Source organism: Salvelinus sp. IW2-2015, linkage group LG22, assembly GCF_002910315.2.
Source record: "Salvelinus sp. IW2-2015 linkage group LG22, ASM291031v2, whole genome shotgun sequence".
Lineage (NCBI taxonomy): Eukaryota > Metazoa > Chordata > Actinopteri > Salmoniformes > Salmonidae > Salvelinus > Salvelinus sp. IW2-2015.
Window position 1 is genome coordinate 13,265,184 of NC_036862.1, and position 21,998 is coordinate 13,287,181.

General features: G+C 43.1%; 3 protein-coding genes across 3 annotated transcripts in view; 2 read left to right on the plus strand and 1 right to left on the minus strand.

The window, feature by feature from the left end:
• The window catches only part of LOC111982558 (glutamic acid-rich protein-like), an 11,556-nt gene extending 2,430 nt beyond the window's left edge, over window positions 1–9,126 (plus strand). Inside the window, exons 2-6 of the mRNA XM_024014142.2 lie at window positions 6,310–6,350; window positions 6,529–6,604; window positions 6,921–6,980; window positions 7,422–8,437; window positions 8,575–9,126. Of these exons, the coding sequence (XP_023869910.1) occupies window positions 6,310–6,350; window positions 6,529–6,604; window positions 6,921–6,980; window positions 7,422–8,437; window positions 8,575–8,646 (1,265 nt within the window). The 3' untranslated portion in view covers window positions 8,647–9,126. The remainder of the gene's footprint in view (window positions 1–6,309; window positions 6,351–6,528; window positions 6,605–6,920; window positions 6,981–7,421; window positions 8,438–8,574) is intronic.
• A 3,261-nt stretch (window positions 9,127–12,387) lies between these two features.
• On the minus strand, window positions 12,388–16,400 carry LOC111949749 (inositol-tetrakisphosphate 1-kinase-like). Its single transcript, XM_070433977.1, has 10 exons — window positions 16,318–16,400; window positions 16,134–16,158; window positions 14,553–14,675; window positions 14,349–14,466; window positions 14,156–14,254; window positions 13,797–13,837; window positions 13,412–13,577; window positions 13,202–13,269; window positions 12,707–12,869; window positions 12,388–12,518 (listed from the first exon to the last, which is right to left on the minus strand). The coding sequence occupies exons 1-10, from the start codon at window positions 16,398–16,400 to the stop codon at window positions 12,388–12,390; spliced, it is 1,017 nt and encodes a 338-aa protein (XP_070290078.1).
• A 1,656-nt stretch (window positions 16,401–18,056) lies between these two features.
• Window positions 18,057–21,635, plus strand: LOC111982545 (proteasome subunit alpha type-6). The gene is made up of 7 exons (XM_024014122.2): window positions 18,057–18,352; window positions 18,788–18,882; window positions 19,133–19,214; window positions 19,300–19,455; window positions 20,578–20,756; window positions 20,864–20,958; window positions 21,148–21,635. Exons 1-7 carry the CDS (start codon window positions 18,277–18,279, stop codon window positions 21,203–21,205), a joined length of 741 nt encoding a protein of 246 aa, XP_023869890.1. The 5' UTR covers window positions 18,057–18,276; the 3' UTR covers window positions 21,206–21,635.
• Window positions 21,636–21,998: the final 363 nt, after the last annotated feature.

Consider the following 21,998-nt stretch of genomic DNA (forward strand, 5'->3'; position numbering starts at 1 on the left):
GTACTTTTTCACTGTCCGCCAGGTCAGAACATATTTCAGAAAAACGTATTAGTACACTGCTGCAAAAAATACTAGGTTGGAACACTCAAACGAAGGTGTGCAAATGGAAAATAGACAGAAAGGTGGAAATATAGAATTAGCAAGACACCCCCATAAGGAGTGATCTCTGCAGAGGTGTTGACGCACAGACCACTTCTCATTCCTATGCTTCCTGGCTGATGTTTTGGTCACTTTTGAATGGCTGTGCAGCGGTGCTCTCACTCTAGGTGGGGTAGCATGAAGACGGAGTCTACAACCCAAACAGTGGCTCAGGTAGTTGCCAGCTCGATCCCGAGGAATGGCACATACAATGGCGAGCTGTGGCAAGCAAGGTTTGGCTGTGTCTGTCAGCGTAGTGTCCAGGAGCCATGGAGGCGCTACCAGGAGACAGGCCAAGTACATCAGGAGACGTGGGAGGAGGCCGTAGGAGGGCAAAAAACCCAGGCAGCAGGACCACTACCCTCCGCCTTTGTGCAAGGAGGAGCATGCCAAGCCTGCAAAATGACCTGCCAAAGGCAGGCCCACAATGTGCATCGTGTCAGCATATGGTCCCACAAGGGCTCTGAGGATGCTCCATCTCGGGTACCTATGGGCCAAGAGTCAAGCGTCTTAAAAACCTCTGGCGAGCACATGAGGCCTGTGCGGGCCCCACAAAGAAATGGCACGCCCACACCGAGACTGAGCCCACCCGCCAAAGCCGACGATGCTGGCAGATGTGCAGGCAGCAGAACGTTTCTCACGGCGTCTCCAGACTCTGTCCGTGCTGTCCACCTGTGCTATGTGCTCAGTGTGAACCTGCTTTCATCCTGTGAAGAGCACAGGCGCCAGTGGACGAATTTGCCAATTGTTGTGTTCGCTCTGGCAAATGATCAACCCGTCCTGCACGGTGTTGGGCTGTAAGCACAACCCCCTGACACTGTGGACGTCGGGCCCTCATACCACCCTCAATGGAAGTCTGTTTGCTGACCGTTTGAGGCAGGACCCCTGCACATTTGTGGCCTGGCTGGAGTCATTTTGGGGCAGCGGCTCTGGCAGTGCCTCCTGCTCCTCCTTGCACAAAGACAGACGGTAGCGCGTCCTGCTGCTGGTTGTTGCCCTCCTACGGCCTCCCTCCACGTCTCCTGATGTACTGGCCGGTCTGCCTCGTAAGGAAGACATGGTAGCGCCTCCATGCTCTGGACACACGCTGACAGACACAGCAACCTTTCTTGCCCACAGCTCGCATTTATGTGTTGCCATCCTGGAATGAAGCTGGCACTACCTGAGCACTTGTGGTGGTCTGTAGATTAGGGACTCCGTCTTTTTACAATGCTACCACCTTATAGAAGAGTGAGAGCACCCCGCCAAGCATTACAAAAAGTGACACAAACAAATCAGCCAGGGAAAGCCCATAGGGAACTGAGAAGAGAAAGTGTCTAGTGTGTCACCACCTGCAGGAGGAAAAGGGAAAGAAATCACACTCCTTTTTGGGGTGCTTTGCTGATTTGCCTATAAATCTTCACATTGTTTGTATTATCTCATTGGCACACAGCAAATTGTGAAATATTGTTATGTCAAATCAGTGTTGCTCCCTAATGGAACGTTTTGATTTCAGAAGTGTGATTGACTTGGAGTTACACTTGTGTTGTTTAAGTGTTGCTTATATTTTATTGAGCAGTGTTATATTATCTTGGATATGTCTTACCCTACCTTACTGTACATGTATTACCTATTACCTCGACTAACCTGTTACCACCGCAACAATTGAACTTAGGTTACCGTGGAGGGATTACCCCCTGTATGTGGCGAGTAGCATGGACGTCATTGTATTCAAAGGATCTAATGGCCAAGTTTATATTAGTTATGTCTTCTAATATTTAATGTTCTCATTTTATTAATTTTAGTGGTACTATATTTGCATATGTAAACGTCAAATTTATTAACTTCTAGAGCTCTTACCCTTTTTTACAAGGTTTCAAGTACTGGCATTTTCATAAGTTAACGGCGGCTGTATACGATTTAAGAGTTGAAACAGCATGTGGTCATCCTGGAACAGGTAGGGGTTTCCATAACCGCAGGCAGAGGTGACAAGCGTGTGTGCTAACCTGTCGCATGTATTCGGGCATGTGACAATATCACATTTGATTATGATTAGTAGTTTTTATTGTATACAGAAAGCCATATAGCGCGTGCGATCGAGCGTCCTCTCCAATGCTCACACATCTAGAGTCGCGCATGATGAAGCACAGCAAACTTCAGGTTCCTCAAAGACTAACAATTAAAGCAAACACCTCCGCGGCACAATGCCTCCTCCTCCCACCCTTAGACCCAGAAAAACAACGCTGGCCCTACTGGCCTAACCCTGGTGGCATGTCTGGTGGGGTAAGTGTGTGTGTCAGTGCTGTGTGTAAGTTGACTATGCAAACAATTTGGAATTTCCAACACATGAATGTTTCTTATAAAAACAAGAAGTGATGCAGTCAGTCTTTCCTCAACTCTTAGCCAAGAGAGACTGGCATGCATAGTATTTATATCAGCCCTCATTACAATGAAGAGCAAAACGTGCCGCTTTGTTCTGGACCAGCTGCAGCTTAACAAGGTTTTTCTTTGCAGCACTCGACCATATGACTGGACAATAATCAAGATAAGATAAAACTAGAGCCTGCAGGACTTGCTTTGTGGGTGTGGTGTCAAAAAAGCAGCACATTTCTTTATTACGGACAGATCTCTCATCTTTACAACCATTTAATCTATATGTTTTTACCATGATCGTTTACAATCTAAGATAACACCAAGTAATGTAGTCTCCTCAACTTGTTCAAAAGCCACACCATTTATTACCAGATTCAGCTGAGGTCTTGTAATGGGTGCGTGTTGGTGGCAGGGAAGTCAGGCGCAGGAGAACGAACTTGGTATAAGTTCGAGTTGTTTAATAAGTGCTCACAAAACTCCGAAAACCAAAATATACAAAATAATAAAAGTGGGTACAAAACCCACCGCACACCAGAACATAACTTGCACATAACATAAAATCAAACAATCTCCGACAAGGACATGAGGGGAAACAGAGGGTTAAATACACAACATGTAATTGATGGGACAGGAACCAGGTGTGAAGGAAGACAAGACAAAACCAATGGAAAACGAAAAATGGATCAGTGATGGCTAGAAGGTCAGTGACTTCGACCGCCGAACATTGCCCGAACAAGGAGAGGGACCGACTTCGGCGGAAGTTGTGACAGGTCTAGAATTTAGGGAATGATTTGTACCAAATACGATGCTCTTTGTTTTAGAGATGTTCAGGACCAATTTATTACGGGCCACCAGGGGTCAAAGAAGATAAAATTTCTTACGGTACGGGACACCCAAGTGCGCGCATGCCTTTTTTTATACTACAAAAATTACAGGGCCTACTCTGCTGACACTGACAAACAGATCAATGAAAACGATGTTGTCTGATCCATATAATCGGCCTACGAAAAGGGGAGACACAAATACAATATGATGTCCATCTAACCTGGAGGAGGAAATTCTTCTCCAAAAACGAACAAAAGTGGCACTAAAACACAGATTGGAGTCTTTTCATTCTCATCTCTTTACAGCGGTAGCCATTTGCTTTCCAAACAGTTTTTCCGCGAAAGTATTTTTCAATATTGCGATATGCCTGTCTGGGTCTCTCTGCTTTTCACTGACAGTCGCAACTCAACAATCATCTATTTGATATTTGCAGGGCGCACTGCCCATATTGCAGGACCTTCGGACTGTGGGCTATGTGATTTAAAACAATCCAATGATCCTCTGTTTTCTGGATTAGTAGCCTATTTTGAATGATTTTTATTTAATTGTGCATTGCTGATAAGGATATATAATTTTGGCTATTTAGTTCAATTTACTTTAGGGAAAGCTTCCGCTAGCCTTATGGACACGTCGCCTATGCATTTTAATGTGGCATAAAATCAACCAGTCATGATTTTTTCATCTGATTGTTGAACAATAACAAAGGCACTCCTGTAGACTACCCGCGCACATTCAGCATCCAAACCCCAGCAGTGCACTGTGCACCTGCAGTTTGATGAATGGAAAGAGACTGTTACAAAACACCTACATATAGTGTAATGAAATTCTGTGATTGTTATTAGGCCTACACTTGTAGCTTGAATTGATGCATCCACTGTTGTCCACATGCATCTCTGTCTCGGCCACTCATGAATGAATACGATGGCTCACAGTTCGCTGTTAGCATTTCCTGCCTAAGTTGGCCCACTTTGCCAATTAACTAATCATTACAAGAAAATAATTGGCAACATCAAATGGTTTCAGCCAGTCAGATGTGAAGCCCGACTTATTATCCACTCCTTTTTCCCCCAACTCTTTCAACCATACAGTTTTTCAATTCCTCATCAATCCATGGAGCCTTAACAGTTCTAACAGTCAGTTTCTTAACAGGTTTATCAATAATTGGAAGAAGCAATTTCATAAATTCATCAAGTGCAGCACCTGGATGCTCCTTATTAATCCCATCAGACCAACAAATATTTTGAACATCATCCACATAAGAGTCACAGCAAAATCTTTTGTATGATCTCTTAAACAGTATTTCAGGCCCAGCTTTTGGAACTTTGGCTTTCCTGGATATAGCCACTGTATTGTGATCACTTTATCCAATGGGTACAGATACAGCTTTAGAACAAAGTTCTACAGTATTAGTAAAAATGTGATCGCTACGATGTGATGACTCTTGTTCATGTAGTGTTTGTAAACACCCTGGGAGGTTGATTAATAACCTGAACCAGATACAGGCACTGGTTACAGTGAGAAGTTTCCTCTTGAGAGGACAGCCTGAGAAAACCAGTCAATATTCAGTCCCCAAGAAAGTAGACCTCTCGTTTACATCACATACACTATCAAGCATTTCACACACATTATTTAGATACTGACTGTTAGCACCTTGGTGGCTATAGCAACACCCCAAAATAATGAGCTTTAGATGAAGGTGAACCTGTAACCACAACACTTAAATAACATTTGACATGAGATCTTCTCTAAGCATTGCAGGGATATGGATCGAATATATACAGCAACACCTCCCCCATAAGCATTCCTGTCTCTTCTATAGATGTATATCTTTATCTTGCTACTGCCGTTTCATCAAAGGAATTATTTTATTGAGTCTCAGAAATGCTAATGTATGATGTTACTGATGTTAGCAAGTTATTGATTTCATGAACCTATTATTTTTAATTATACATTTTTTATAACTTTTTACCCCATTTTCTCCCCAACTGGTAGTTATAGTCTTGTCCCATCGCTGCAACCCTGTATGACGCGGGAGAGGCGAAGGTCGAGAGCCATGCATCCTCCGAAACACAACCCTGCCAAGCCGCACTGCTTCTTGACACACTGCTCACTTAACACGGAAGCCAGCCGCACCAAGTGCGGAGGAAACATCGTACAAATCAAATCAAATCAAGTTTATTATATAGCCCTTCGTACATCAGCTAATATCTCGAAGTGCTGTACAGAACCCAGCCTAAAACCCCAAACAGCACAGCAATGCAGGTTAGAAGCACGGTGGCTAGGAAAAACTCCTAGGAAAGGCCAAAACCTAGGGGGGAAGAAACCTAGAGAGGAACCAGGCTATGAGCGGTGGCCAGTCCTCTTCTGGCTGTGCCGGGTGGAGATTATAACAGAACATGGCCAAGATGTTCAAAATGTTCATAAATGACAAGCATGGTCAAATAATAATCAGGAATAAATGTCAGTTGGCTTTTCATAGCCGATCATTAAGAGTTGAAAACAGCAGGTCTGGGACAGGTAGGGGTTCCATAACCGCAGGCAGAACAGTTGGCAACCGTGTCAGTGGGCATGCGCACGGCCCGCCACAGAGCACGATGAGACAAGGACATCCCGGCCGGCCAAACCCTCCCCTAACCCAGACAACGCTGGTCCAATTGTGCGCCGCCTCATAGGTTTCCCAGTCGCGGCTAGCTGAGACACAGAATTTAACCCGGATCTGTAGTGACGCCTCAAGCACTGCGATGCAGTGCCTTAGACCGCTGCGCCCCTTGGGAGGCCTCATGAACCTTATTTCTAAGGCTACATATATTAATATGGGCTGTTGTCAGCCCTTTCCTGGGTAGCTTATCAGAGATAGACACAATATGTAAAAGAGCAAACAAAGCAAGAGAAAAAAACTAACATTCAGCAGACACAATATACAATTATTTGGAAAGACTACATTTGTATCTCTCTCTCTCTCTCTCTCTCTCTACTCTCACTCTCTCTCTCTAGTGGGATGCCTGCCTCTATCCTCCTCTCTACAGGTTGGAAAGGTCAGAGACAAAGCATTTGTGTTATCTCTATGATGTTTATTTTGAGTGTATTATAACACTGCTAACATATTGTGTGTAATTGATATTGACACCGTAATTGCTAATTGTGTGTGTGTGTGTGTGTGTGTGTGTGTGTGTGTGTGTGTGTGTGTGTGTGTGTGTGTGTGTGTGCCCTCAGGTTGCTGACTGTATCCAGGACTCCCTGAATAGTAACGGCGGTGTGCCACATCCTGGCTGTGACAAACAGAAAACTGGTGACAACTCCTATCTTATCTCTTATCTGACATAATCTCCTTCAGCTGCACAAATGCACTAGACCACACAGTGCACTTATTCACTATGTAATTGTAATGCGTCAACATTGAGATTTAGTTTATCATGACAATGGAATCATGACACTGATTACTGTACGTGAAGAATACCCTTTATTTCATCTTGCTACATTTRACTATAATGCTGTTCATTATTTCAGCAACACCTGTCACTGAGGCAGATAGGTATGATTATGTCTAGTCTGATAAGATGGGCATGGTCAGTGTTGAGCAACCAGTGTTGTGTTCTGTTGTGCAGATGATGCTGTCCACAGGCACCAGGGTCTCCTGAGGGAGCTGCAGGAGCTGGCCCAGGAGGGTCAGTCTGACTACAGTTATTAGCTAATACTTTACTACTGAAGTACCCAGGGACAGACTGGGATCAGAAATTAGTCTGGGTATTTCTAACACACCTGTCATTTATTTTCTTTGAATTATAATTTGCCGCAAAACCCCGAAATTAGAAAGGCCCATTGGGCTTCAAATGGACCAGCCCTTCTGGGCTACTTCCATCTCTGGAAGTAGCCCTGCCAATGGTGTCATCATCACAGTAATATGGAATATCAAAACGTACTGACTAATTGAGAGAAACAGTCTAATTGTTGCAATATCTTTGCTATGCTATGTTGGTTTCAGAGTCAGGTAATTATACATGGAAATCACATGGAAATCAAGATAAAAATCTTCCTAAACATGTTTTGTTGAACTTGCTGTAATATGCTTTAAATTGTACAGTAACTAACCACTTCCACTCTTACAGAGAGGGAAAGAGAGAGAGACTATGGGAGGGAGAAAGAGCGAAATGAGGAGAACCAGGCTGAGGGAGAGAGGGACAGAGAGAGGAGGGAGGAGGAGGAGCAGAATGATGACCAGAAGGAGACTGAGAAAGAAGAACTGAGAGAGAAAGAGATGAAGGCAGAAGGGGTAGAGGAGGAGAAGGTGGAGATGAAGGACATAACGAATGAGGAGATGAGAGAAGAGCCCAGACTGGAGGAGAAAACGGGGGATGAGGAAGAGAACGCGAAAGAGCTGGAGGAGCTCTTCTCAAAGGAGCTAAGGAAGATAGGAGAGGAGGAAAAAGAGGACAGGGAGCTTGAGGAGCTGCTCAAGGAGCTGAAGAAGAAAAGGTACGAGTCGGTGAAGGAGAAAGAGCTCCAGAGTGGGTCAGAAGCAGAGGAGGAGAGGAAGAAGGATGAGGAGGAGGAGCAGAAAAAGGGAGAGAGAGAGCGGCTAAAAATTCTTGAGATTGAAGAGAGGAAACGCAGCAAGGAGAGGAACAACAACGAGGTGGAGCTGCTGGTGGAGAAAGAGAAGGTGGAGCGGGAGCTCAAGGAGCTGCTGGAGGAACAGGACAGCATGAAGAATGTGGAGAAGGAGAAAGAGAGGGAGGAAAAACAGGAGGAACTAGCGGAGCTCCTCAAAAAGATGAAACGTGTGCAAGAGGAGGAGGAGCGAGAAGAGGAGGAGAGGAAGAGAGGGAATGCCGGGGATGAGGCGAAAGTGGACAAAGAGAGCCAGAAGGAGGGAGAGATTCACAAGGAATTGGAGAAGGTAAAAGAAAGAGAGAGTGAGAAGGAGGTTAAGGAGCCTCAGCAGAAGAGAGTGATGGAGAAAGCGAGTGATGAGTCAACCCGTCAGTTTGAAAAGGAGAGGAACAGGGACGATGATGACGACGATGATGAAGAAGCAGATGAGGCAGATGAGGTTGAAAACAATGAGGATTGGGAAGAGGAGGATGAGGACAAAAAGGAGGATGTTGAGGAGGATGAAGGAGCGGTAAGTGGGCGAGAGTCAACAGGTTTTAGCACAACTGAGCCTGTAAAGTTGATATTGTAATTGTTAATTGACTATGTCTCTGTGTGTGTGTGTGTGTGCACCTAACACACTGTCTGACCTGTTCTGTGTGCCTACAGGAGCTTCTGGAGATTGAGGCAGAGCTGCGAAAAGTGGCTGCAGAGCTTCGGGAGCTTCACAGGAGTCGTTAAGTTCTAAATTACACACACACACACACTTAGTAACATGGTATAATCATAATGCTTTTGATGGGATGTACTTCTGTAAGTAGTTGCATTTTAGTACAAACATACAAGTACACTTCTCCCCATCCCTGCATTCAGAGATTACAAGCTCTTTAGATGTGTCTTTCTGTGTGCTGCCATTATCAAAGATTGTTTAGTAGGCAAGATGTACAACCTTGCTCATGTAAAGCTATCGTTAGTCTACATCTCATGATACAAGGTCTTTAAGTGGGAAAGACATCTCCTTTACGGTATGTCTCGTATATATATATTTTGTGCAATAATTAAAAATCTATGTGTGAGATTTGTTATGGTCATTGAGACTGTTAATGTAAGCAATTAACTTACACTGTTATTACTGTTATTACAATTAACTTACACTGTTATTTATAATATTGACATATTGATTTCTGTGATTGATTTCCATGTGTATATCAACAAAATGTGAGGATTGTGCTATCTGGCTAATGCACTGTTAATATCAGACTGTTAATTAAGTACTGGGGTGACACTCAGGGACAATCTCCATTGTATACTCCTCGCGTACTCTCTCCTCACTTCCTTCTCAAAACCCATTGGAGGAGAAGGTCAGAGGGGAGAGTGTCTGTCTTTCTCATCCCATGGGATTTGAGAAGGAGATGAGGACAATTGAGATCTTCCCTCAGAAAGAGATGGCGTGTGACCACGGAAACCTCTTTTGTATTGATGTACAGTGTGTCATAACATAATGTTCAATAATAAGATGAGCATGATTAATCCTGAAGTTTAGTTTTTTATTTTTGCAGTTCGAGTCACCAAGGTGGTCAAGAGTCATAGAAATAGAATGAATGGGAATGTCCGTTCCAGTAATTATATTTCTATGGCCTGAGTGGCACCCCAGCTCTTCTCCCAACTTTGCACTCCTATCTTAACCAGCCAAGGAAGTCTAGAGAGGGGAGTGACATCACTAAGACATCTCTAGTATGTGGTCCTAATAAACAATGACAGTTATAAAACYTTTTTTTAAGTTGGTAAGATATTGATGTTCACCGTCATCCTTTTGCATAGTTTGGGATCTCCACTGTTACGCAGCCATGTTTGAATAAGAAATATTAGGAAACAGTGCCCCCACATGTTAAATCAATATAAGTTGCATGGTTAATAACATGTGGAGGAATAACAATAACTGCAATAGAAGAAGAAGAGGAATATTAAGACAACTTATTCAAACCTATAAAGTTTTTAAAATGTACATATTTAAGCCAAATATATGATGATGATTTTCTGTAAATGTACTTTATTATGTAATTAAAATGCATCATGAATTGACTTTTAAATGTAAACACTCCTTTTCTATCGAACATTGATTTACAATTATAAACTGGGTGGTTCGAGCCCTGAATGCTGATTGGCTGACAGCTGTGGTATATCAGACTGTATACCACAGGTATGACAAAACGTTTATTTTTACTGCTCAAATTACGTTGGTAACCAGTTTATAATAGCAATAAGGCACCTCGGGGGTTTGTGGTGTATGGCCAATATACTAAGGGCTGTATCCAGGCACTTTGGGTTGCGTCATGCAAAAGAACAGCCCTTAGCCGTGGTATAATGGCCATATACCACACCCCCTCTGGCCTTATTGCTTAATTATGTAACACTGGTAACTGTTGGGACGCATATAAAACACATCAACACCATGTAAGGAATCAAACAGGCTACTCACTACATGTTGTGAGATTTACTCAAGAATGTATACCATTTCAACATTTAGAAATATATTTACCAAATGTATCTCATCAGAAAAGAGTTGTGGATTGTAAGTGGGATGTAAAGGACAAATTAGTGGAGGTCAAAATTTGTAATTGTACTGGCCCAATCAGAGTCCTGCATCTGTGCCTGCTGTGTCTTAAATGCTAAATGTCAATCAATAAAATCACAGTGTATGATATTTTTCAATCATTGTTACTTCTATAAGAGTAGTGGTTGGTTGTCTTCATTGACTGATCACAGCTCTTATCTATTCATACAAAATTCTGACACCTACGGTGCCAGTCAAAAGTTTGGACACACCTACTCATTCAAGGGTTTTTCTTTATTCTTACTATTTTCTACATTGTATAATAATAGTGAAGACATCAAAACTATGAAATAACACATGGAATCATGTAGTAACCAAAAAAGTGTTATATTTTAGATTCTTCAAAGTAGCCACCCTTTGCCTTGATGACAGCTTTGCACACTCTTGGCATTCTCTCAACCAGCTTCACCTGGAATGCTTTTCCAACAGTCATGAATGAGTTACCACATATAATGAGCAATTGTTGGCTGCTTTTCCTTCAATCATCCCAAAACATCTCAAATGGGTTAAGGTCGAATGATTGTGGAGGCCAGGTCATCTGATGCAGCACTCCATCAATCCCCTATTTGGTCAAATAGCCCTTACACAGCCTGGAGGTGTGTGTTGGGTCATTGTCTTGTTGAAAAATAAATGATAGTCCCACTAAGCGTAAACCAGATGGGATGGTGTATCGCTGCAGAATGGTGTGGTAGTCATGCTGGTTAAGTGTGCCTTGAATTCTAAATAAATCACTGACACTGTCACCAGTAAAGCACCATCACACCTCCTTCTCCATGCTTCACGGCGGGAACCACACATGCGGAGATCATCCGTTCACCTACTCTGCGTCTCACAAAGACACAGCGGTTAGAACCAAAAATCTCAAATTTGGACTCACCAGACCAAAAGACAGATTTACAGCAGTCTAATGTCCATTGCTCGTGTTTCTTGGCCCAAGCAAGTCTCTTCTTCTTATTGGTGTCCTTTAGAATTGGTTTCTTTGCAGCAAATCGACCATGAAAGCCTGATTCACGCAGTGTCCTCTGAACAGTTGATGTTGAGATGTGTCTGTTACTTGAACTCTGTGAAGAATTTATTTGGGCTGCAATTTCTGAGGCTGGTAACTCTGATGAACTTATCCTCTGCAGCAGAGGTAACTCTGGGTCTTACTTTTCTGTGGCGGTCCTGTTGAGAGCCAGTTTCATCACAGCGCTTGATGGTTTTTGCGACTGCACTTGAAGAAACTTTCAAAGTTCTTGAAAATGTCCGTATTGACTGACCGTCATGTCTTAAAGTAATGATGGACTGTCATTTTCTCTTTGCTTATTTGAGCTGTTCTTGCCATAATATGGACTTGGTCTTTTACCAAATAGGGCTATCTTCTGTATACCACCCCTACCTTGTCACAACACAACTGATTGGCTCAAACGCATTAAGATGGAAAGAAATTCCACAAATGTACTTTTGACAAGGCAATGTTAATTGAAATGCATTCCAGGTGACTACCACATGAAGCTGGTTGAGAGAATGCCAAGAGCGTGCAAAGCTGTCATCAAGGCAAAGGGTGGCTACTTTAAAGAATCTCAAATCTCAAATATATTTTGATTTGTTAAACACTTTTTTGATTACTACATGATTCCTTGTGTTATTTCATAGTTTTGATGTCTTCACTAAAAAAGAAAGAAAAACCCTTGAATGAGTAGGTGTGTCCAAACTTTTGACTGGTACTGTATGTGTCTGCAAGGAGAGGTGACTCAGACCCATATTATGAGATTGATTTAAAGGCAACCGTCGTCAATTAGGTCTCCTACTTCCAGGGGCTTTCTGTATGTATCAGAGAAGATGAGCCAGGTCAGGGTCAAGGGTCAACGGTGAACCCAGGTCAGAGTTCAGAGGTCAGCCTGGGGGGCAGAGGGAGCAGGAGGACATGTTGCCTGGGGGACTTTCAGTTCCTGGTGGTCCAATACTGACTCAATGTGACTGAGGAGGGAGGAGAAGAACTGAGGCACTCCCTCATAGCCTGGAAGAGAGGGACGGAAAGATATGGTTGATGAGGGAGAGAGCTAGAAAGAGAACATGAAATTGAGTAAGAGTGAAAGTGTAACATGGAAGCAAATATAGCAGAATAAAGTGACTTTGATGACTGTAAGTCGTTCTGGATAAGAGTGTCTGTTAATGACAAATGGAAATGAAGGATGGCCCAGTGACCTGGGAAGATGTTAATGTCGATGATAGTGAGGGTGTGTGTGTTGATGTTGACGATGACGTCCACCCCGAACAGAGCCATGCCCAGCTCTGCCCTCAGCTCTCTTACTAGGGCCACCATGGCCTCACCACTGGGGGGAGGCAACCTCGACACCTCCTCATCCAGCTGAGACACAACACCACAGGACAGATGATGAGTTCATCTGTTCAGGGTCCCTATTCACAAAGTGTATCAGAGTAGGAGTGCTGATCTAGGATCAGGTCCCCCTGTCTATGTGATCTTATTCGTTATGATCTAAAAAAATGTAATGAAAGATCTTTTCTCAGCACTACTACTTTGAGACACATTATGACTACGGGCCCTGGACAGTACAAGACCTGTTGCACACAGTGGGTCAAGTAGAACAGGGTAAAGGAGATGGAATTCAATTGTACAGGAATCAGTGCCAGTGAATCAAATTGAACAGAGTTGATTGTCAGAGTGGAGGTCGTACTAACTGCAGTGAGGTGGGAGCAGGACTCTGGCTTGGACACCTCATGGCTGTTGAAGAAGATTGTCTTCCTCTCTGGAGTCACAAAACACACCATAGACATTAGGAAGAAGTTTTATTGCAACAGATGATTAAAAACAGTATAAGCATGAGAATGAGAAAGATCGAGAGAGGGAGAAGAAGAGGGAGAAAGAGGTGAGGGTGTGTCCACACTAACCATAGGGTCCAGGGGGGAAGTTCTTCAGCGAGGGCCTCTCCACAGTGAAGTGGTCCTCTCCCACCACAAACACCTTGTGCAGCACGGCACCGTGGTTGACGAAGCTCTGCAGCACACAGGGAGGGTGGGCCTCTGACAGACCAGCCATACTGAAGATCAGAGACATCTATGGTATGGAGAGAGAACAGGGACACTAAAGTCTGAAGAACTAGAGGGAGAGCCATGGGCCACTAAACACCAATACATGTCTATAGAGAGAGATCACAGTGTCAACAAAGCAGCAACACACTGAGCCACACAAAAAGGCAGAACTGTTTTTTTTAATATATGGAATGTATGGGAAAATATGCAAAAAGACTCAATAGAAAGACAGGCAGTCTCTTACGTCATGGGAACAGGATCCATGAGCCACCCTGGTTTTACAGACTAAGAGGAAGAGGAATAGTGAGGTGTGAGGAGACACAATACAACACGCGATCTTATGGGACAGTTTCCCAGTCACAGGTTAAGCCTAGTCCTAGACTAAAAATCACTTTCAATGGACAATCTTCATTGAACATGTTTCTTATTCCAAGACTAGGCTGAATCTGTATCCGGGGAATCGGCCGTAAATGTCTTATGAATTAGATAAAAGGAGTTGAAACCAAAAACTGAATCACCATTGCCTGGTGTGAAGCCTCTGTATACAATAAGATGAATTAGGTGTATGTTTATGTGTTTGGTTGTAGACAGTCCCTCACTGACTCAGAGGGAAGCTGAGGCCCTTGCTCTCCACGTCCTGCTGGATGACTGACAGGTCACTGGTGCTGATCTCCAGGTAGGGAGGGCTGCTGATTCGCCAGTCTACATGGGGGCGGGATCAGGAAGAGCATAAGGAGAGAGAGCGCTTGGCTTGGTAGATGTCTAGAGGAAGGACAGTGAGGCCACTGTACTGTACCTCTCAGGGAGTTCTGGAGCTGGCTCATAATCCGATAGGAGGCAAAGCGATCCAGTAGCTGGCTCATTGCTGGAAGGGGGTCCAGGACAACAGTATGGGGATGGGTGGACACATAACCCTAAAACAAAAACATATACTTTAGTATGATAAAATATGATGTTGTTATCACTGTTGTATCTAATTAAATGTGCCATTTTACCATACCTGGAAGTTGTCAAGGAGCTGTTGCGATTGGCTGTCATACTCGGCCTTGACAATGACATCAGAGAGCTTGTGTACAATGACCGCAAAAGGTCCTTGAGACTCCAATGGCTGACTGAGATCTATCTGTATCCGAAGAGAAAAGGAAGTGTGAATGAAATATCCTCTGCCTCAGGCACAACTTGATGTGTAGACATTCAAATGTAATACTATGACATGCACTTGTGAGGCAAAAGCTATTGTTCCCCTCTGTTTGAGAGGACCTCCAAGCAGGTGAACTGCAGGTGGCAGTGACAGAAACGACTGGCATGTCAGACATCTGAAACCTGACAAGACAGAGACAGAGACAGACAGGGAGAGGAAGGAGGAGTAAGTGAGTGTGTTAGAGAGCGAGAGAGAGAGAGAGAGAGAGAGAGAGAGAGACAGGGGGGTAGGGTGAGAGAGGAGAGAGAGAGGAGAGAGAGAGAGAGAGAGAGAGAGACGAGAGAGAGAGAGGTGGGGGGTAGGGTGGAGAAAGGGGGTAGGTGAGAGAGAGAGCGAGAGAGAGAGAGAGAGAGAGAGAGAGAGAGACAGGGGGGGTAGGGTGAGAAGAGAGAGAGAGAGAGAGAGAGAGAGAGAGAGAGAGAGAAGAGAGAGAGAGAGAGAAGAGAGAAAGGTGGGGGGGTAGGGTGAGAGAAAGGGGGGTAGGGTGAGAGAGAAGAGAGAGAGAGAGAGAGAGAGAGGGGGTAGGGTGAGAGAGAGAGAGAGAGAGAGAGAGAGAGAGAGAGAGAGAGAGAGAGAGAGAGAGAGAGAGAGAGAGAGAAGAGAGAGAGAGAGAGAGAGAGAGAGAGAGAAGAGAGAGAGAGAGAAGAGAGAGAGGGAGAGAGTGAGAGGGAGAGGGAGGAGTGAGAGTAGTGAGAGCGAGAGCGAAAGAGTGAGAGCAGAGCGAGAGGGGTGAGAGAGAGAGGAGAGAGAGCGAGAGAGAGAAGAGAGAGAGAGAGAGGGGGGGGTAGGGTGTGAGAGAGAGAGAGAGAGAGAGAGAGAGAGAGAGAGAGAGAGGAGAGAGAGAGAGAGAGAGAGAGAGAGAGAGAGAGAGAGAGAGAGAGAGAGAGAGAGAGAGAGAGAGAGAGAGAGAGAGAGAGAGAGAGAGAGAGAGAGAGAGTGAGAGTGAGAGTGAGAGTGAGAGAGAGTGAGAGAGAGAGAGAGAGAGAGAGAGAGAGAGAGAGGGGGGGGGGTGAGAGAGAAGGGGGGTAGGGTGAGAGAGACGATGATGGGAATTGGAGACATAGTTGGAGTAATAAAAGTGCAAAAGGAATGACAGAAGGAACTTAGACAAACAAAGGAATGACAGAAGGAACTTAGACAAACCAATACACTTTATTTTATGTGTGAATGTGTGTGTCTATGTGACACAAATTAACATACAAACAAAACCAGAAATTGTTCAATTGGCATAACTTGTTACCCAGCTACACTATAAAGCAATTACCAATGTATTACTCACATGCCTACAGATGGTATTTTTACAACCTTATAATGACACTATTCGCACATCTTCCATCACAAACCTGAGAACATAATGCAATGTAATGGAAATTGACTTACCTCAACCACCTCAACACTGTGGCTCCTGACCAGCGGGGATTCAATGTTGAGTGAAAATGTTAGGTGACAATTTATGACAGTTACACCGAGGAGAACGCATATGAGTAAGGCTGCAGGAGAAGCTCCATTTTAGCCTACAGTAGTATTATGTTTGCAATATCATAAATTCAAAGTTTAAACTTACGCACAAAGCTCAGCAAAAGCAACCAGATTAATTTGTCTCCGTTTCTTATCACTCAGACAGAAACCTACCCTGCGCCTAGACATTTGGGCAGAGGAGCAATGCCTTGGCTGGTTGCGCAAAGGGTAGGCAATACTGATGACTTCGGGGCGTGAGAGAGAGAGAGAGAGAGAGAGAGAGAGAGAGAGAGAGAGAGAGAGAGAGAGAGAGAGAGGTCAGCCTTCAATTTACTCTTGAAAGTTGTAATAGTAGAATACACAAGGTGCAATTTCTAAATTAGGTTGTGCACCATCAGTTTTCCTCTTGTCATGTCAGTCATCGCAGATCTTAGAGCTATTTATTAAGTAATTAGTAAGTAATTCCCAGATCAGCTAGCCCGTGTCAGCTAACGTTTTTTAGCCCATATATTTTGCTGTAATGTTTGAGTCACATGAATACACATTACACATGGCAAAATATATAGAATTGCAAGAAGATTTGCCTTAAAACTTCAAAATGTTCTCTCAAAACATGTAAAATGGCAAGAAATAAGCTTTAAACTTGCAAAAGATTATTTCCATCAACAAGAGGGGTGTGAACAGTTTGTGTCATGAACAGTGCTTTTTTCCCATAGAAATAGACCTGGCGAACAAGCGCGCACAAGGGGGGGGGTGTTCCTCAATGCTGGAAGAGGGACCTGAGTGAAAAAGTTTGGGAACCATTGCTGTAGGGGGCCCTACCATAATTTTTTTAATAAGATACATGTTTTCTTATGATTTATTTTGCAAGTAGGCCTATATCCTTCCACAGACAACTTCCTTATTGCGATCAAATTATAACCAGCCTTACCAGTGTGCTGTTAACAACATTACCGTGAGCAACAATAGTACAATCGGTGGTTCGCCTTCAAAATAAAAGACAATCATGCCACAACTGGACTAGATAATGCTAAACAAAGTTGAAATGTTGTTATAGAAATTCAACAAAATATAATAATTAGTTAATTTGTTGAAATCTGTTGAAACCGCAATGTGGATGTATTACACTTCAGAATTGCATCGGGGGCATACTTACATTGCAATCTACAGCCTTTCCTAAGGATCTTGGGTCCATGAAATGGGGTGACAGCCTATTAAGTGACACTCACAGAACACAACTATGTAGAGTGTACACAAATATTAGCAGCATAGCTCTTATTGAATGAATTTAAAGGAAAATCCACCAAAAAACTATATTTTGATATTTGTTTCATTGGTCTATTGTTGATATAGTCCCAAACTGTTTTCCATGTCAGCAATCAAGTTTTTAAGATATATCACTTTCAAATTTCAGAAATACAGCCGGTATGATGCATTGTGCATCTTATGATTCTGCGTTTTGCATCATATTGACTAGCATAGCTGTTCTGTGAGTGTCACTGAGTAGGCTGATGCCCCATTTCATGGACGTAAGATCCGTAGGTTAGGCTGTACATTGGAATGGAAGTATGCCCCCAATGCAATTCTGAAGTCTAATATATCCACAGTGCAATTTCAACCAAATGTAAAATTTGGGTCAAATTAACTCATTATTAACTTTTGTTGAATTTGTATAGCAACATTCCAACCTTGTTTAGCAATTTAGTCCAATTGTGGCATGATTCTTCAATTGTTATCCGTTTGCTTTAGTTTCAATTCGGGACTTTTATTTTGAAGGCAACCCACCGAGTCCACTATTGTTGCTCACGCTAATGTTGCTCACAACACACATGTGCCAAACTTCTCATGATTCATTGAAAAAAGAAAGAGAAAGTAAAACTCCGGGAAGCTCCACAAAGGTCTTTATCGTCGTCTGCTCTCTATTGTAGAGTGATCTTCTTTTTTACTGCAACAGAATAAAAAAAACGGTGAATATAGTCCTATAAGGTTATTGGGCTACTGCAGAAAAGGTAACAGGTATCTCGCCGAAAGTTCACTTCTGGTGACCATCATTTGAAGCAAAGCAATGTCCCGTGGTTCGAATGCTGGATTTGACCGACACATCACGATTTTTTCACCTGAGGGCCGCCTCTATCAAGTCGGTGAGATATTTTGCTTAATTCCTCCGGTTTTGCTTCATGCAGCGGATGACCTAGGCTAGTCTAGCCTCTGTATAGGTATCGTTCTGTAGCATCTAAAATGTAAGATATTCGCGCTGTGGATATGTTGCACTGTAGTTGTATCCGATGATGAGCACCTCCATAGGCCAAAAGTGTAGTATGTTGTGATTATAAACATATAGTGATTGTGTATTTCACAGAGAATATATCGGGGGGGAAAACGAATGTTTTAAATGTGCTTTTCTTGTCTGTGGTATAATATGTTCGTCAATAAAGAAATCTACCAATGTTTGAGACTTTCCCAAGAGCACCTTTAGAACTATAGTATTCAAAGTCCCCTGTTTACCCCATGCAGCTTTTAAAAGTTATCCTATATTTAGGAAGTATAATCTCATGTTCTCATGTGTTGCCCCTCAGAGTATGCCTTCAAAGCCATCGCGCAGGGTGGGTTGACGTCACTGGGCGTGCGGGGGACAGACTGTGCTGTCGTGGTCACACAGAAGAAAGTGCCGGTAAGATATTCAGCTTCGGTCCTTAGCTACATCTCCATGGATATCTGGCTTGAGAGAAAGAGTCAGTCATGAACAGTGAAGCATGACAGAGTGGTGTCTCGAGCGTTTCTGCTGACAGGATACACGCCATGGTTTTGTTAAAGCTTATCCATGGAAAGCTGATATGTGGAACCAACCAAATATTCCTAACAACAATGAGGTGTCATCTACTATATGTATGTATATATGTGACCCTGTCATTATAACACAGGACAAGCTGCTGGATTCTGCCACTCTGACCAACATGTACCCGCTTACCCCACGCATTGGATGTGTGATGACAGGACACAATGGTGTGTATAATGGCACAGACGACATCTCACATCACACCCGCACACACACACACATCCTTTAACCCTCTCTTCCTCTCCCCCTCAGCGGACAGTCGATCCCAGGTCCACAGGGCACGAGTGGAGGCCGCCGAATGGAAGTACAAGTTTGGCTATGACATCACAGCAGACATGTTGTGTCGGAGAATGGCGGACATCTCCCAGGTCTACACACAGAACGCTGAGATGAGACCTCTGGGATGCTGTGAGTGGTCCTGTCACCCTGTCTCTCTTTCCTCTTCCTCTCCATTGATTCATTACACTAGAATTCCAAATGGTAGAACATAGAGTGAATCTTTCCACTTTGTTCTATTAAGGCACACTGGCTGATGGAGAATGATGATGTAGTATTTACAGCCACATCCATATATGATATGGTTTTACCTTATTTCAAATTGATACATTTATACAAAAAAAAAATAGAATTCTACAGTGTTCAGCGGTTATCAAACTATATACATTAACTAGGCACTACATCATTTTAGTTCAGTAGTTATCCGTTTTGAGCAGTTTTATTAAGTAGTAGGTAATTGTATTATTAACAAATGACAAGAAAATCATATCAAAAGTAAAGTGAATATTGCATTTTAAAACGCATATACTTATACTAAACAAAAATATAAACGCAACATGCAACAATTTCTACTATTTTACTGAGTTACAGTTCATATAAGGAAATCAGTCAATTTAAATAAATGCATTTGGCCCTAATCTATGGATTTCAGCATGTCAATTGCACACTCCCTCAAAACTTGAGACATCTGTGGCATCGTATAGTGTGACAAAACTTCACATTTTAGAGTGGCCTTTTATTGCCCCCAGCACAAGGTGCACCTATGTAATGATCCTACTGTTTAATTAGCTTCTTGATGTGCCACATCTGTCAGGTGGATGGATTATCTTGGCAAAGGAGAAATGCTCACTAACAGGGATGTAAACAAAAGTGTCCACAAACTTTTAGAGAAATAAGCTTTTTGTGCATATGGAACATTTCAGGGATCTTTTATTTCAGCTCATGAAACATGGGACCAACACTTTACATGTTGCGTTTATATTTTTGTTCAGTAGATCGACTATGTATCCAAATTGAAAGAGTGATTTGGTGCAGTGAACAAAACAATGTGAATTTGTTTGCTGCACTCAGTTAACTGAAAATGTGCTTAGAGTTTTGAAACATGAGCCATTTTGATGATCTGTTTAGATTTTTGTGCTTAGAGTTGTGAAAATGGCACCAAAGTGATTGGAAAAAACAGTAAGTGCAGTAGGTGTGTCCTAACTCCCACACAGAGGACACAGACACATAACCGTCTCCTCCCCATATCTCCAGGTATGATCTTTGTGGCCATAGACCCCCAGCTGGGTCCCATGCTGTATAAGTGTGACCCGGCAGGCTACTTCTGTGGCTTCAGGGCCACTAGCGTAGGGGTCAAGCAGACAGAGGCTAACAGCTACCTGGAGAAGAAACTGAAGAAGAGGCCGGAGCTGTCATATGAGATGACTGTGGAGGTAGGCGGATGGATGCACCTGGATACTCATGGAAACATCTGGTGAAAAGTAAAAGTCTGTACAGTATTCAGTCTCTCTCTCTCTCTGTTGTTTTCCCTCTCCTATAGTTGGCCATCTCCTGTCTCTCTTCAATTCTGTCCATGGACTTCAAGCCCAGTGAAATTGAAGTGGGTGTGGTGACTAAGGAAAGCCCCAAGTTCAGGTACTATACTATCACAGTAACTGCATTTCGTCATCACTGTGTTTTTCCATATGCTCATATGGTAATGATCAAGGTTTTAGACGAGGGAACAACAGCGATCAATATGCAATTCATCTATCCTTCTCTCTTTCTCTCTCCCCAAGCCTGTTTCTAACATCCACTCTCATCTTCTCGTCTTCCCCCTCACAGGACACTCTCTGAGACAGAGATCGACACCCACCTGGTGGCCATTGCTGAGCGGGAGTAGAGGTGCAACCATCCACATATAGTAGATCAGGCTGACTAACTAACAGACTAACCTAGTGGTTCAATAATCGGACATTAATACTACTGCAGTAGATCTACTTCAGACTGCTGTTGCAGAAGGGCCTGTCTTAAACAATACTAGGATACTTTTCTACTTTCCAGCTATTTACATCTGCACAGGTTGATTTTCACCTTCAGTCTGCTTATCTAAGCTCCTAGGACATACAGCCAGGCCGTAACTAGACTTCGGTTGTTGTTGTAATGGTTTGATCGTGTGGATCGTTTCATCCATCCTATTTATTTTCTGTATCTCATTGAACCTCATTGTTTATGACCACCAAATGGGTTTTAGCTACCTGTGTCCAGAGCGTTACTCATGTCATCTATCACCTGCTACAGAAACACTGTCTAACAGAATAAACACATCAAGTAAAACAAAAGAACACTAATATCCCTTTTTTATTCTGATATGCTTATATGTTTTCTGTAGAATCACAAAAGACACAGTAGTGCTTAACCTTTTGTAATTATTTGATTCGATACATGTAACTGGGGTCCTGGGTCCATATTCACAACATGTCTTAGAGTAGGGTTGCTGGGGCCGTATCCGCAAAGCGTCTCAGTAAAGGTCCTAGGAATCCTGTTAAAACGTGTTTTAACACAAAAAAAACTCCCAGCTCAGAGTAGGTTTTAGGATGATGTTATTAAGACACTGCTCAGACAATCTCTGAGCCAGGAAGACAATCTCTGAGCCAGGAAGACATTCTCTGAGCCAGGAAGACAATCTCTGAGCC